Source organism: Rhineura floridana, chromosome 2, assembly GCF_030035675.1.
Source record: "Rhineura floridana isolate rRhiFlo1 chromosome 2, rRhiFlo1.hap2, whole genome shotgun sequence".
NCBI lineage: Eukaryota > Metazoa > Chordata > Lepidosauria > Squamata > Rhineuridae > Rhineura > Rhineura floridana.
The window spans coordinates 96,836,584-96,852,336 of NC_084481.1; the positions used below are offsets into that span (position 1 = coordinate 96,836,584).

At 40.8% G+C, this 15,753-nt stretch overlaps 1 protein-coding gene and 1 pseudogene across 1 annotated transcript; both read left to right on the forward strand.

Moving 5' to 3' along the window:
• The first annotated feature begins 6,776 nt into the window (after positions 1–6,776).
• On the forward strand, positions 6,777–7,681 carry LOC133376803 (olfactory receptor 5AP2-like; annotated as a pseudogene).
• Positions 7,682–12,250: 4,569 nt separating this feature from the next.
• LOC133376802 (olfactory receptor 5AR1-like) lies at positions 12,251–14,804 on the forward strand (the record flags this gene model as incomplete). The annotated part of the gene is made up of 2 exons (XM_061609591.1): positions 12,251–13,156; positions 14,796–14,804. Coding segments are annotated over exons 1-2 (915 nt in total), but the record flags the coding sequence as incomplete, so codon positions are not given.
• Positions 14,805–15,753: the final 949 nt, after the last annotated feature.

Genomic DNA, 15,753 nt, shown 5'->3' on the forward strand with positions numbered 1-15,753 from the left:
TGTTGGCTCTGGACAGGCCCGGAACAGGGGACAGATATTATGCATCTCTCCCTAGTTCCTCTTACCTGACGTGACCTGCCCCTAGCTTTCCACCAGCATCTGCCGCCCAGCCTCGGTATACATTGGCCTCCCACCCTTCCCCCATCACTCCCCTGTGATTGACACATGCCCCGATGTAGGCTTCCACCACTCAGGCAGGCACCCAACCTTAAAACAACCCCCCCAAAAGAAAAAAGAAAAGAAAAAAAAGTAGAAAAAAAAAGATGACCCACAACCAGCACACAAAAAAAACCCCAGGCCACCTCAGCCAGCCAGCTTATGTTTCCCTCCAAAGAGGAACAGGTGGTGGAAATCAGTCACAGCTGGCTGGGTACCTGGGGCCTGGTCCTGCAAGATGCACATCTGCCAGGCAGAAGTCCCACAGGGAAAGGTGGTGGAGGTGGTGATCCAACAGCAGCAGCAGCAGCAGGCTCTCCTTCCCTGGGCGGCGATGTTCTCCTCTTCCTGCAGGCACTGGGTCTTGGATCTTCTTGGATCATTCTTTGTCTCGTTCCTCTCCCTTGACCTTACTGCCATGGGTGACCCTGCTGGGAATACATGATTCCCGATGGCATCGCTCATAGGGTTCATTGGAACACACAAGTCCACTCACCACTACAAGGTGACGGCTTGTCAACTACTGTAAGTGCTTATGTGCCAACATTAGATGCTGATGAAGACATCAAGGAAAAATGTTATACCCAGCTGGACACCATCTTAGCAGAGATATCTAACGAGGATAAAATCATCCTCCTGGGCGATTTTAATACAGGAGCTGGGCATGGTTTTGATTTATGGCCAGAAACCATTGGGACAGAAGGATCTGGGAATAGCAACCTGAATGGAAGTCTGCTTCTGACTAAATGTGCAGAACTATTAAGTGAGCTCCCTTCAAACAACTTTCAAGAAATATCTACCTACGGAGCTCCCTGAAAACATCGAGGAACACTGGATTTAACTGAAGACTTCCATTATTGCAGCATGTGAACAAACTATTAGATACCAAACTAAGAAACATCAGGGTTGGTTTGATGAGAATGATAGTGAAATTGAACATAACATCAGCAAGAAAAGGAAAGCCTTCCAGATATGGCAGAAAGACATTAACTGTGTTGCTAAGAAAAAAATCTATGCCAGTGCAATGGCTGAGGTCCAAAGAAGAACTAGAGAACTTAAGAATGGCTGGTAGATAAAGAAAGCTCAAGAAATCCAGCATTTTGCAGCTGCACGATGCACAGGGCTTTTTTAATGCCTATGGACCAACAAATCATGGTACAAATCCCTTTCATTCAATGGATGGTACCAAACTTCTTAAGGATAAAGAGTCTATTGCACTGTGCTGAAAAGAGCATTACCACAACCTCCTTAATTGTAACTCTATTGTGACTGGTGAGGTCTTCTTGCAAATTCCACAACAAGCTAGAGACGAGCTTGCAGTATCCCCTAATTTGGATGAAGTCAGTAAAACTATTAATCAAATGAAGAATAACAAAGCTAGTGGACCTGAAGGGATTCCTGCTGAAGGAAAGGTGGGCCTGAATTTATACAATACTTCATAAGCTCATCAAAAAGATCTGGATGAGGGAGGAGATCCCGGAAGACTTTTGGGATTGCCATAATTATCACTCTTTTTAAGAAGGGTGATAGAACAGATTGTGGGAACTATCGGGGCATCTCTCTTCTTGCTACTGCAGGTAAAATCCATGCAAGGATCCTTGCAAATCACCTCCTACCTATTTCAGAATATATCCTCCCGGTATTCCAAAATAGTTTCCGCCCTTCCAGGGGGACAGTGGACATGATCTTCACTGCACAACAGCTTCAAGAAAAATGCCGGGAGCAGAATCGACCTTTATATATGATGTTTATTGATCTGACTAAGGCCTTTGAGACTGTGAATCGAACTGCTCTCTGGACCATCCTTCTGAAAACTGGATGCCCTGATAAATTTGTGAATATTTTGTGACTCCTTCATGACAACATGACAGCAACAATTTTGCATAACAATGGCTTGTCAGAGCGATCCATTCAGAGCCGGATCAGGCGTAAAATAGAAATGCCTCATTGCTCCAACCTTATTCGCTATCTTTATTACTATGATTCTACACCTTATAGAGGGGAAACTTCCTACTGGTGTAGAAATCATATATCAAACAGATGGAAAGGTTTTTTAATCTAAGTAGGCTGAAAGCAAAAAGTAAGGTAATTACTACCTCTGTCACAGAACAATATGCCGATGATAATGTTGTCTCTGCACATTCAGAGAAAGATCTTCAAACTATCCTAAATGTCTTTGCAGAAGCATATGGAAATCTTGGGCTCACTTAATATCAAAAAACCCAAAGTGCTTCATCAGCAGCTGCAAACTAGTCCTTCTGTAGCACCATCAGTCCAGCTTAATGGTGCAACGCTTGAGAAAGTTGATCACTTTTCCTGTCTTGGCAGCCATCTCTCTGTAAAAGCTGACATCGACTTCTGAAATTCAATATCGTCTGAGCCCTGCGAGTGCTGCATTCTCCCGAATGAAGCATAGAGTGTTCGAGGATCAGGTTATTTACAGGGAGACCAAAATGCTTATTTACAAAGGCATTGTACTACCAACCTTACTGTACGCCTGTGAAACATGGACCATTTATAAACAAGACTCCCTTCTTGAAAGATTCCACCAATGCTGCCTCCGGAAAATTCTGCAAATTACTTGGGAAGATAGATGGCCTAATATTAGCATTTTGGAAGAAGCAAAAACCACCAGTGTGGAAACAATGATCCTTCAACATCAACTTTGCTGGACTGGCCATGTTGTTCGAATGCCTCATCACCATCTTCCAAAGCAGCTACTTTACTCCCAACTTAAGGATGGAATACTGGTGGACAGCAAGAGGTTTAAAGTTGTTCTTAAAGCTAATCTAAACAAATGTAACATGAGCATCGAGAACTGAGAAGCTGAGAATCGAGAAATGAGAGTCCCAACTGGAGGTTGGCTATTATCAAAGATGCTACAGAATTTGAAGAAGCACAACTACAGGGTGAAAGGGACAAATGAGCTAAGTGGAAGGCAGGTCATGCAAATCCTCTTTGCAACTGTCTTCCATCTGGAAACCTATGTCCTCACTGTGGGAGGCTGTGTGGATCTAGAATTGGCCTTCACAGTCACTAACGGACCCACCTTTAAAGACCTTATCTTGGAAGACAATCGTACTCAGCCACAAGTGATTGCCTATTTATTATTATTGTTGTTGTTGTTGTTGTTGTTGTGTGTGTGTGTGTGTGTGTGTGTGTGTGTGTGTGTGTGTGTGTGTGTGTGTGTGTGTGTTTGGAAGGACTCTGGGTGCTGCTGCAGCTGTTGCCACTTACCTACCCTGCCTTCATTTTGTGTCTTCTGCTCCAGGTATATGAAGGGGAAGAGCTGCCAGAGGCAGCACCTGGGCATGCGCCTCGACATCGCACCAAGTGCAACGCTAAGTGCGCACTTATCATCGCTCTTGGCGTCGTCTTGGGGTTGTTTTGGAGAAAGAAGACGATGGAAGAAATATTTATAGTGCTATTGGTTATGGAAGATGGGGTTAGGGGGGAGAAGCACAATGGAACATTGGAGAATACGTTGTAGATATTGTTATAATTGCTATGTTCGGTTTGTTTTATTTATTCTGTTATTATGTTATGTATATTGTTGAGATTTATTGTTTACTTATGTTTATTTAAAATGTGATGTATTGTTTTTCCTTTTAATTGTACCAAATATGAATTGTATATTATATATTGTATATTGATTTTTATGTTGTAAAGCGCCCAGAGAGCTTCTGCTATGGGGCGGTATAGAAATATAATAAATAAATAAATAAATAAATAAATTATTATTATTATTATTATTATTATGCCTTAGGCAGCAAAATATCTTCAGCTGACCCTGCAGGGGTTATGCAGATTTCTGTAAGGCCCATACAACAAAAGGACAAAAGATCTATATGAATGAATAACTCCTAAGCATTCTAGAACAAATGACTAAGTCCACATAGATAAACTGGGCAAGTTATCTTCAGGATCACACTAAAAAAGTATATGTGAAGCTTAAGGGAGTAAGTCCCAGAGTTCACAAGATATAATAAATAGTCGATGGGAGGCTCCTCTGAAAATCAGACAATCATGTATAACGGTATAACATGCTGATGCTTCATCTTGCAAGTAAGTTTGTTACTATACAGAGCTTGGAAAAGTTACTTTTTTGAACTACAACTCCCATCAGCCCAATCCAGTGGCCATGCTGGCTGAGGCTGATGGGAGTTGTAGTTCAAAAAAGTAACTTTTCCAAGCTCTGGCTACTAACTACTTCTAAGTATGATATTGGCGTTCCCACCTTTGCGGGGGCGTGTTTGCCGCCACCCCAATTCTCTAGAGGACTCGTGAAGGTTCTCGAAATTTCTTGATTGAGCCACGTGAGATCTCTTTACCAATCAGGGAAGGGTTCGAGCAGCAATATATAAGGCTGTTCCTCCCTTAGCACTTGCCTTTTTGCCTTGCGGCACCCACCCTCCCTCCCTAGTCAGTATGGGCTCTGCTAATCGCCAAATGGGGCTGAGTAGGAATTTTTTGGGAGGGATCCTGATTTCAGAATCCCTTTGGTTTTGCCTACTCTATACTGCTTGGGTTTAATTCAATTGGCCTGTTGGGTATGGTGTGGTGTTTCTGCTTTGGCTGGCATGGAATTCGGGCAGGTGAGGTATATTGGGGTTAAAATTGAGGTGGTTGAGGCATTCTGGTAAAGGGCACTCCCTAGGGAACCATCAGGGCTTAATGTCTGGTGGGGATCTGGGGAGTGTCCTCATGGGACCGGCTTGCACATCATGGTGAATGCCTGTACGGCAGGGCCAGGATGCAGAGGTTGGAACCACATACCTGACTCCAATTGCAAGGAGGGAGGATTTCTCCCACATCCTTGACTGGGGAGTTACAGTCTGAGGAGAATTACTTGCCTTCAGAATGGGTGGGAGTATTCCCTCCCACTTAGGTTTAGCCTCACCTGCCCAAAGTATTTTATATTTGATTAATTGGCTGAATTGAATTTGATTTAATGTGTTATATTTTAATAAATATAACATTAATCCATATTTGTGTCACGAGTCTTCTTTGGTGTGGTGGCAATTAGGAGCCAAGAGTTAGGAATCACAAGCATTTTCATTATCACTCATGTAATCATTCATATACAGCCAAATTATGTGCTAGTTTTTGCTGGGAAGTAGAAGCAATATATATTGTATGCTTGGAGGCACTGGATAGATAAGACAGGGATGGTGGGAACTGACAATGGGTTGCAGAGAGGGGCAGCAGAAAGTGAACTGTTGATGGAGGGGATAAGTGAAGGTGGTTCAGGAAAAAAGAGGGTCTTGAGGCACAATTTGAAAGGGTAGAGGGAGTCAGACGGTTGAAAAGAGCAGGAGAGGATATTACAGGATTAATCAGAAGCTACAGAAAGAGGAGCAGAGGAAAGAGGCAGCACTTGAAAGATGCAGCCTCACCTAAGCCATTAATTACCTTAACACACTACAATTATCTGATTGAAACTTTTAATACCCTAAACAGGATTCCATAAGAAAATGACATTCTCCCATTAAAAGTGTTTTTCCACCTTAAGTGAATTTCAGTTTTTATTATTAAAATCTGCTCTTGGTAGAATTTTTGAATTTTCAGATTCCCTCTTTGCCTCCCCATTAGGAATGAAGACATGAGAGATGAATTGGGGTAAACGGGCATCACGTTTATTAATTTAATAAGATCTGCAGTGAAAATAAAGAAGCTAATACCCCTCAGGGCAGGTTCCTGAACTTCAGGTGAGTGTTGGGAGAATCAGTCTACTGTTGTCCACCTGGCACAAACAATTCTGGGCACCAGAACAGTCTGCCCTTGCTTGTTGACCTTGAAGGGGTGTAGAGGAGGCACCTGATATTCCTCTGTCATCGCAGCTGGTCGGCCATAGATGGAATCATGAGACAGACAGGATCCAAGAGTGGCTTCCCTTCTGTAGCACCTCCTGCTACTTAGCTGTGAGATGTTGATTGGATAAGTGAGCCTTGAGCATAAGGACACCTCAGTTTGACTCCCTCCCTCCCCATACTACTTCTGCATCTGTTCCAAAATTGGCCAAATTACCATATTTTCCCAAATTATTACATGAAGTAGATGGGAGGGGGGAACAGTGCTCTCTGTTGGCCAATTGTGAGGGTACCCCCCCAAGATCCCTACTTAGTCCCTCAATAGTGACTGGCTACTCCCATGCTGTAATTACAACAAGTGTGGGCTTTGGGAGGACTGCCACTCTGGAAATGCACTGATGAGAAGAATGACAGGCTTAGGCTTTTAAGCCCGCCGGCATCCCTCCTCCTCTGATCGACAGATGTGTATCCTGTCTGCTGTAGACACCTTGTTGTCTCCATTAGGTTCCCCTAAAAGGAGTGGGGGCAAAAATTACCCTTCACCTGAAGCACAGGTGGAGCAGCAGCATTCCATTCACTCTTTCACATTTCATATTTTTAAACCATTTTTAACACTGGGACTGTACAAAATCACTGAACAATCTATGTGAAAATAATCTGCTGAAATGGCAAGTTTCTCATATGAAGGGAACTGATTTGAGAAAACAGCAAATCATATGGATAACGGCCATTTGGTCCTGTTCAAGTATAAATTAATAGCATATGATTATTGTTTTTAAATCCACACAGGTAACTCATACAGGGGGGGAAATGTTCCTGAGAAATTGTACCACAGTCACTGAATTCATTTTTCTTGGATTCAGAAACCGAGCACAGCTGCAGTTACCCCTCTTTGTCCTGTTCCTTATTGTCTACATTGCCACCTTAGTGGAGAATCTGGGCATGATCTTTCTAATAAGCAGTGACTCACGGCTTCATACTCCCATGTATTTCTTTCTCAGTCACTTGGCATTTGTGGATCTCTGTTGGTGGATCTTTTGTCACAGAGAAAGAGCATTGGGGTTTCAGGCTGTGCAGTCCAAATGTTTCTGTTTGTCATATTTGGGATTACTGAGTGCCTCCTGTTGGCTGGCATGGCCTATGATCGTTATGTGGCTATTTGTAAGCCCCTGCGTTACTCAGTTATTATGTCTGGGGTAAGGTGTACCTGGCTGGTAGCTTGCTCATATGCAGTTGGCCTGTTTCATTCAATTACTCATACCACATTCACTTTTATGTTATCCTTTTGTGGATCAAATAAAATCAATCACTTATTTTGTGATATTCCCTCACTTCTCCATCTTTCTTGTTCTGATACCCATATCTATGAGATGGTGATCTTTGCTCTGGTTAGTGTAAACTGTGTAACCACCACAATGACCATTGGCATTTCATATACTTGCATATTGATTACGGTCTTGAAGATACACTCCACAGAGGGCAGACACAAAACCTTTTCCACCTGTACCTCCCACATGATGGTTGTTACACTGTTCTAGGGTACAATTTTCGTCATGTATCTAAGACTCAGCTCTGCATACACCCTGGATCAAGACAAAGTGGCCTCCGTGTTCTACACAGTGGTGATCTCTATGCTGAACCCCCTGATCTACATCCTGAGGAACAAGGAAGTTAAATATGCCCTTCAAAGAGTGATTGAAAAGAGGTCATTGTGAAACAAAATACCACCAAAACTGAAACATTGTAGCCCAAGAACCATGTTTAAGCATTGCAGTACAATGGATCATGGTTGTAATAGATGTGTTCTCCGGTGCCTCTGGTGAAGATCTCAGATGGCAGGCAGGCCAGGCTCATTATGTATTGGATAATACAACAACGATGTTTGCGGCAAGCTTTATGAGTAATAAAGCAAACTCGCTCTATATCTATCTATAATGCTTGATGTTTACTTCCTCCAAATGAAATCCTCCAAATAGTCAAAGAAACTTTATGTGTCTCTTTCTGTATGACTGTCTGTGTGTTTGACGTCTCCTTAGTAGGGAATCTATGCTTTGTAGGACTGTTCCATACCCAAGACCAATGTGAATGAACCTTCTTCCAGCCCCCTGGTCCAACTCCACATCTCTAACCACTGGCAAACACACTGTTGTGCTGTATCTCAATGCATTTTGTGCCTTTCCCCTAAATCAGTTACTTATTGTGTCAGTCGTATTTTACCTAGCATTTCCTCCTAGAAGGAGGTATAGATGGAATAAGTCACCATCAGAGATAGCGATGAGTGGCCCTTTGAGCTGCATGTCTAAGTGAATGTTTAAATGAGAGCTGTGTACATGGCCTCTCAGAATTTTCTGCTCACATTTGTTTCAAATCATTACTGGTTTCTGCTAGTAGTATGGTATCATCTGCATATCTTAAATTATTGATATTTCTCCCTCCAATTTTCATATCTCCTGCATCTTGGTCCAATCCCGCTTTCCGTATGATATGTTCTGCATACAGATTAAACAAATAGGGTGATAAAATACACCCCTGTCTCACATGCTTTCCAATTGGGAACCAATTGTTTTCTCCATATTCTGTCCTTACAGTAGCCTCTTGTCCAGAGTATAGGTTGCGCATCAGGACAATCAGATGCTGTGGCACCCCCATTTCTTTTAAAGCATTCCATAGTTTTCCATGATCTACACAGTCAAAGGCTTTGCTGTAATCTATAAAGCATAGGGTGATTTTCTTCTGAAATACTTGGTCCGTTCCATTATCCAACGTATGTTTGCCATATGATCTCTGGTGCCTCTTCCCTTTCTAAATCCAGCTTGGTCTTCTGGCATTTCTCACTCCATATATGGTAAGAGCCTTTGTTGTAGAATCTTGAGCATTACTTTACTTGCATGGGATATTAAGGCAATAGTTCGATAATTACTGCATTCCCTGGGATCCCCTTTTGTGGGAATTGGGATATATATTGAAACCTTCCAGTGTGTGGGCCATTATTTAGTTTTCCATATTTGTTGACAAAGCATAGAAGTGCAGGATTTTATTAAAACTTTTTTTAAAAAAAAAATCCCACGCTGCTCGGTTTTAACAACAACAACCTGAGCAATTCAGAATTCTACAGGCAGCATTCTAGACAGGATCACATTATAAGACCCGTTAGGAGGCCTTTAATGGCATTATCTTCTAATCCCTATTGGAGGACACAAAAAAGAAAGGCACTTCTGATCACATGGAATGGTCACCAGTTCCCCTAACCCGACCTCAAAATTCCGTTGAAGGATCCCTTGAAATCCCATTTGAGACAGGCATGTAGACCAAAGATGTGAACCTACCCCAGATGAGTGCTCATGCAGAAAGAACATGAAGACATTAAGGAGTCTATTGCACACTTTTGTGCCTAGGAAAATTCTTTTTAAAAAGTGATGAGCAAACTTCTCTCACCTCGGATCATTATTAGTTTGTCAGTTACAATAACAGTCTAAGAATTCTGGATTCTAGATTGACCTGTAATAATTTATTTGTGTGCATTTGTGCTCTTGCACTGCCACTTGGAAATTGTAGTGTAGGGTACACATGAGGGAAGCCAATTGCCTAAGAAACTGTGTAATGCTTCCTTTCCACCCAGTGTATATGATGCAATACAACAACGTGCACCTAGAAAACAGCTATTTCTTCAGACAACCTGGCTTTGGACACCTGTCTTTCTGAATGTTGACTGTGCACACACAGAATCTCATCTTATATTCCAAGTTGGAGAACAACTTTGAAGAGAAATGCCTCTTGATTTGCATTATATCCAAAGACAATAAAATGGAAATATATGTATTCTGAACCAAGTAATTACAAACATCAGTGACATCATAATTTACTTTTAAAATGTTCATGTTTCCATCCAAATAATGCATATTTTAGCATACTGATCAATTTGGCTTCTCACAAAATTAACTGGGAGTTTAGAAAAGACAGTAAAAATTTAAAAAAACATTTTAGTAAAAAAAGTCAAGAAACTACATTAACTTTAGTATTTATTGTATTAACACTTCAATTGCAGAAATGATAGTCCAGAGAATTATACAGATACAAATCATAGCGTCATAAATAGAATTAATGTTGGGTTTGCACCCCCCTTAAGAGTGGTATTGCAAGACAGAGCTCTGAAATTCCTCAGTGGCTCAGTCCCAGTTGGTTTCAGAGCTAATAAAGCTATGTAGAACTGTTTTGCTGAAATAGGAACTACACAGAACTTTCAGCAGTCTCTTCCATAGGTGAGATGCACAGATGGTTACCATGAGAAAGTGAACGTCTAGTTGGGGAAGATATTAATGTGGAAATAAAAGAGTCATAGTTGGCAGGATTTCATTGACCTGTAAAACCTATCACTATCAAGTCAAACACAGACCTGCCAGCCTTGTATTGTGGCTTACCTGCTGCTTGACTGTGATAAATAGGCTTATCATGTAGAGTCGTCTATTTCAATGGTCTCTTATAATAAAGAGAGGTAATTTGAAACTGACACCTCCAAGATCATAAGAACTGTTTTGGAACTGTTGGATGATAATTTGCTGCTCAACATCAGTTTGAATGATTAAAATAATATCTTCTGGATTATTTCTTTTGGTACAATGTTTCTATAGCTCCTGGTATACACACTGGATAGAATATTGGGTTTGGATATTGGAAATCCATATTTGAAGCATTGTTTATTCATAAACCTCATTGTGAGGCCTTGGGCAAGTCAATATTTCTCAACATAACTCAATTAAAATAAAATGGGAAAGCACTTTGCACACTGAAAAGGACTATAACAATGAATTAGTAAGAAACATGCATGCAGTATTTGAAGTACATTGTTTTCAACAAGGAAAAATGAATAAATGCTTGAGTTGTTTTGCAGAATAGTTCTTGGGTCTCTGAATGGCCTCTTTTTGCTTACTTTGACTGGAGTAGCTTGGCTCATAATAGTTCTGTGTACTTAGGACAGAGGTCTGAATCAGTAGAGTGTGAGTGATCCTGCTGTTTGATTCTGGTTTTAAAACATCCACATAGGTTCCTATACTTCCCTCTGCCCAGTATTTTCATTGTTTTTATTTAGGGAAAGGGCCAGGCATGCATACGGGCTCAAGAGAGTCCTGGTTTTCTACAGATGTCATCGAACTGTAGAACTCTGTACAAGAGATTCTGACCAGAAATAAATGTATGTGCCTTGCTTTAGACTTGGGGCGGGGGAACCTATGGCCCTCCAAATTCTGTTGGACTACAATTTTCATCATTTCAACCCTACTGGTGGGGGCTGATGGGACTTGAAGAGTAGAGAGCCACCAGTTCCCCATCATTGCTTTAGAATGAAAAGCAACATCTATAGCAGAGTGCAAGCTTTGCATGCAAAAGATCTCAGGTTCAATCCCTGGGGTCTTCAGGTGGGGAGGTAAAAGTCTCCTGTCAAAAATCCTGGAGAACCACTGCCAGCCAGTGTTGATGATACTGAACTAGATAGACCAATGGTCTGATCTGGTATAAGGCAGCTTCCTGTGCCCCTAAATATCTGCATTTTTTCACATATATCAACATGGATATGCATTGTCCTTTGAAATCAAACTCCATCAAAGACTGATGTTCCATGGAAAAGGACATTAAATCAGCAGGAGTTTATATTCCAAGAGCTAGAACTGCAAATATTTTAATATTATATTGATGTTTACAAAGAGGTTTAAGATTAATGTTTCCACATATAAAAGCAATCATCTGAGGATGGAACTGATATGCAGATTACTTAAAAGCAAGGGGAACATGACTAAATAAATAAATAAATTATGTCCTTCCAAAAAGCTAAGGATTTTTTTTTTTTTTTGCAGAAAAGGTATTCTGGTTGTTTAATACACAGAACTTATCCCGGAAATAAGACAAGGTAGGCCAATTCCAGACTGTCATTATTTTGTGGGTGGGATCCCAGCAAATTTAGTGCAATTAAAGTGGATTTGGTGCTCTTGCACAACAGACCTACATTAAAAAGGGGGGGGGGCTCTTTGCAGTAAGCATAGTTGATGGGACAGTAGGATAGCAATTGCTTGAAATGATGTTGCATCCATGCAACCAAATCAGAATGAATGTTCAATATACTGTGGCCATCATATAACCTCCTTGTAAACTTTGTGAAATCAAATCAGGATGATTTTTTTAAAAAAAGTTGTCTGGAAGTGATCCTAATCTTTAATGTCATCCAGGAAAATAAAATCTTAAGTTTCTTTCCCTAAAGAAATTTGTTCTATGCAGGTTTATGTACTTTGGATGAAATGTTGGAAGGAAATCAAACAGTGGCGATTGCTGAGTTCATTTTTGTGGGATTAACAGACAACCCGAAGCTACAGCTCATTCTCTTTTTTGTATTCCTCCTCATCTACATCACCAGCTTGGTGGGGAACCTTGCAATGATCATGTTAATCAGGGCCAGTTCCCAGCTCCACACCCCAATGTATTTCTTCCTCAGTAACTTATCTTTCTTGGATATCTGCTATTCCTCAGTAGTTGCCCCCCAAATGTTGGCCAACTCTATTGCAGATAAAAAATCAATTTCATTGGCTGGATGTGCAACACAAATGTACTTTTTCATAGCATTGGGTACCACAGAGTGCTGTCTCCTGGCTGTGATGGCGTATGATCGATACGTGGCTATCTGCAACCCACTGTTGTATCAAGTTCTTATGTCTCCCAGAGTCTGTATCCCTCTAGTGGTTGGGTCATATGTACTTGGGCTTTTCCATTCTCTTGTTCACATGGTCTTCACATTTAGACTGTCCTTCTGTGGGTCTAATGTGATCAATCATTTCTACTGTGACATCACGCCATTGCTGTCCATCTCCTGTTCCGATACAAGTCTCAGTGAAATTCTTTTATTCAGCCTTGTTGGAGTCATTGAAATGATCACCATTCTGACTGTTGTCATCTCCTACCTGTACATCCTTGCCACCATCCTGAGAATCCGCTCAGCCCATGGGAGGCACAAAGCCTTTTCCACCTGTGCTTCCCATTTTACGGGTGTCACAATATACCATGGGACAATTCTCTTCATGTATTTGCGACCCACTTCTAGCTACTCCTTGGATACTGACAAAATTCTTGCTCTGTTCTACACACTGGTGATCCCTTTAATGAACCCATTAATATACAGTCTAAGGAACAAAGATGTGAAGGATGCTTTGAGGGACTTCATTACAAAGAATATTTCAGTACATCTAGTTACTAGTGTGATTGCTCACATTTGGAAGAAGGAGTAAAAAATGTTTGTTAAAAGCGACATACCTATTATGTACACTTATTGCATATATGGGTTTCCATTCCATGTATAAATGGACCAAGAGAAGCATTCTGTGGATGGACCAAAAAAATGATTTAAATAGGGATGTTGTACAAAAAGTAAAGAAAAAGAAAGAACCAAAAGGACTGTGTGTATGGTGGGGGGAATTATATCCACATCAGAATTAATTTGCAGTTCATTTTTCTGTTGGGTTTGAAGAGTTGGCAGGGAGGGAAATCTAGGCCAGAACACTCTAGGCATCCTAAAAATGGAAGCTAGGACTTTGTATAGTCTTTGCAAGATTGCTATACATTCCCAACTTCCTGGACAGTGGGAAGTTCCAGGCGCATCTCTACCTAGATGCAGTTTCTTTTGGACATGAATTCACTGGAAACGTTTGGTGTTGCTGTTGTTTTGTAACATTTGGTTTACATGCATATCTACAATTAGAGCATAGGTGGAGGCAAGTAGGATATATAATCCTGACAGGCACCAGATCCATGAAACAACAGACAAGAGCACCCAATCCCATTCCCAAACTGCTGTCTCTTACACCCACACACTTTGATAAGAAGGGATCAATTTATGGATCCCTTCTTATAAATATCTCAACACAATTTAAAAATAAAAGCATCAACAATCAATTTCAGAAATTTCATATATAGAACAAAACAATTCCACATATACCAGCAATTTCAAAAAATTCATGTAAAACAATTTACATAGTTCCATATATAAAAGCCTTACAGTAGCACCCTCACCTTAGCCTGAGGGGGTGGGTGGGGTGGAGAGAGGAGGGTTGTGCCATTTTCTAAACTCTGATAGCTTTCCTGTTCAAAACCTGTTTGCTTGTCTACTTGTTTTTAGTCTATTGATTTTATTGATATTTTCTTATGAATATTTTATATTCTTTTATGTAAATCACTCAAGGGTTTTTTTATTATTACTACTAAGCGGTATAGAAACCTTGTTAAAATAAATAACATTTCAGAGAAATCTCTATATTAAGAGCCATCTTCTAATAATTTAGCTTCCATAAAAAGACATTCACTGGTGGTTCCGGACTATTAACCAGCAACCTCCCTGACAAAGGAATAGGCAACCATCAGCTGTCAAAACATCCTTATAACAAGACAGAACACCAGCTAACTGGTCTTAATCCAATCGATCCCCCTAGTGCTATTGCCCCAGTGGAAGGCATTTGCTAATGGAGCAGAAGAGGAAGACTTCCCCTCCCCTCAATTTTCCCCTTCCCCTGCCTGCCCCTGGAAAATCTCTTCTGAAGGACTGGAAGGCACTCCAGAACAAATTTTCAGGGGCACTGGAGGGCTGAAGGGAAGAAGGGTATTATACTGTCTCCTCCCTCTTTGTTAACAGACATCTGTTGGATGAAAAGCTCTTGCACTTGGGCAAGGACATCAATTGGGTGGAGCTTCTTGTAGTCGAGCATGTCTGTTTCTGTCTGTGTTGGTTTGTATTGCTTATGATGTAACTCTCGATGTTTTATCAAGATAGTTTTGAAAATAAATAAAATGTTTCCTTTTATAAAAGTGTGGGGTTTTTTTCAAAGAAAAGAAACAGATTACTTTGTAACAGCTGCCCTGAAACTTTCTCCACCTGGTGATGGAGAAGTACAAAGCAAACTATTTAATAAGGAAATCAGAAGACGCTGCATTTCTAAGGCTGAGTTTTGGTGGAGGTGAAATTTTCAGCACACGTTTTATGTGTTTATTCACTTGAATGTATTGTTTTACCTTATCCAGTACAGAATCATAACAAAAGATCTCAAACTCTGTAATAAGTAAAAGCCATAACATTATCAGGCTAATCTCAGCTAACCCCAAAAAGGAAAAAAAACTATTTACTGTGAAAACCATCCTAAAAGATTTTACCATGGGAATGAGTAGAAATCACCATAATTCTTTGAGGACAAAATGGAGCATGAGAGGAAGTCAGTATCTTGGAAGAGGGGAAGGAACGGGTGATAGGAGGTGATAATATAGATCTCATGAAGAAGGCAGCAAAGAGGGACGACAATATAGGCCCCATCTGCACTAGATATTTAAAGCAGTATCGTACCACTTTAAATAGTCATGGTTTCCCCCAAAGAACCTGGGAACTGTAGTTTGTTAAGGATGCTGAGAGTGGTTAAGAGACCCCTATTCCCATCACAATAATTTCAAAGCCAGTAGTAACAACAAGAGATACACCTCACTGCTGAGGGAATTCCACAAACAGGAAGCCACCACTGAAAAGGCCCTGTCATGGATCCGTGCCAACTAGGGTTCATAAGTCAGAAGCATCCCTAGCGATGTCATTAAGCATAACACATTAAGCATCAACCACAGTTGCTTGGAGCATAAAATTCAAACAAAAACATTTCTCTGATTAGGAATTAAGATAGAAAACATGAAGCCTGGGTAGGGAACATTTCATCTAGCCCACTTGCTTCTGGCAAGACCATTTAAGTGCCCTCAGGCCAGGCCAGTTACCAGAAGGCCA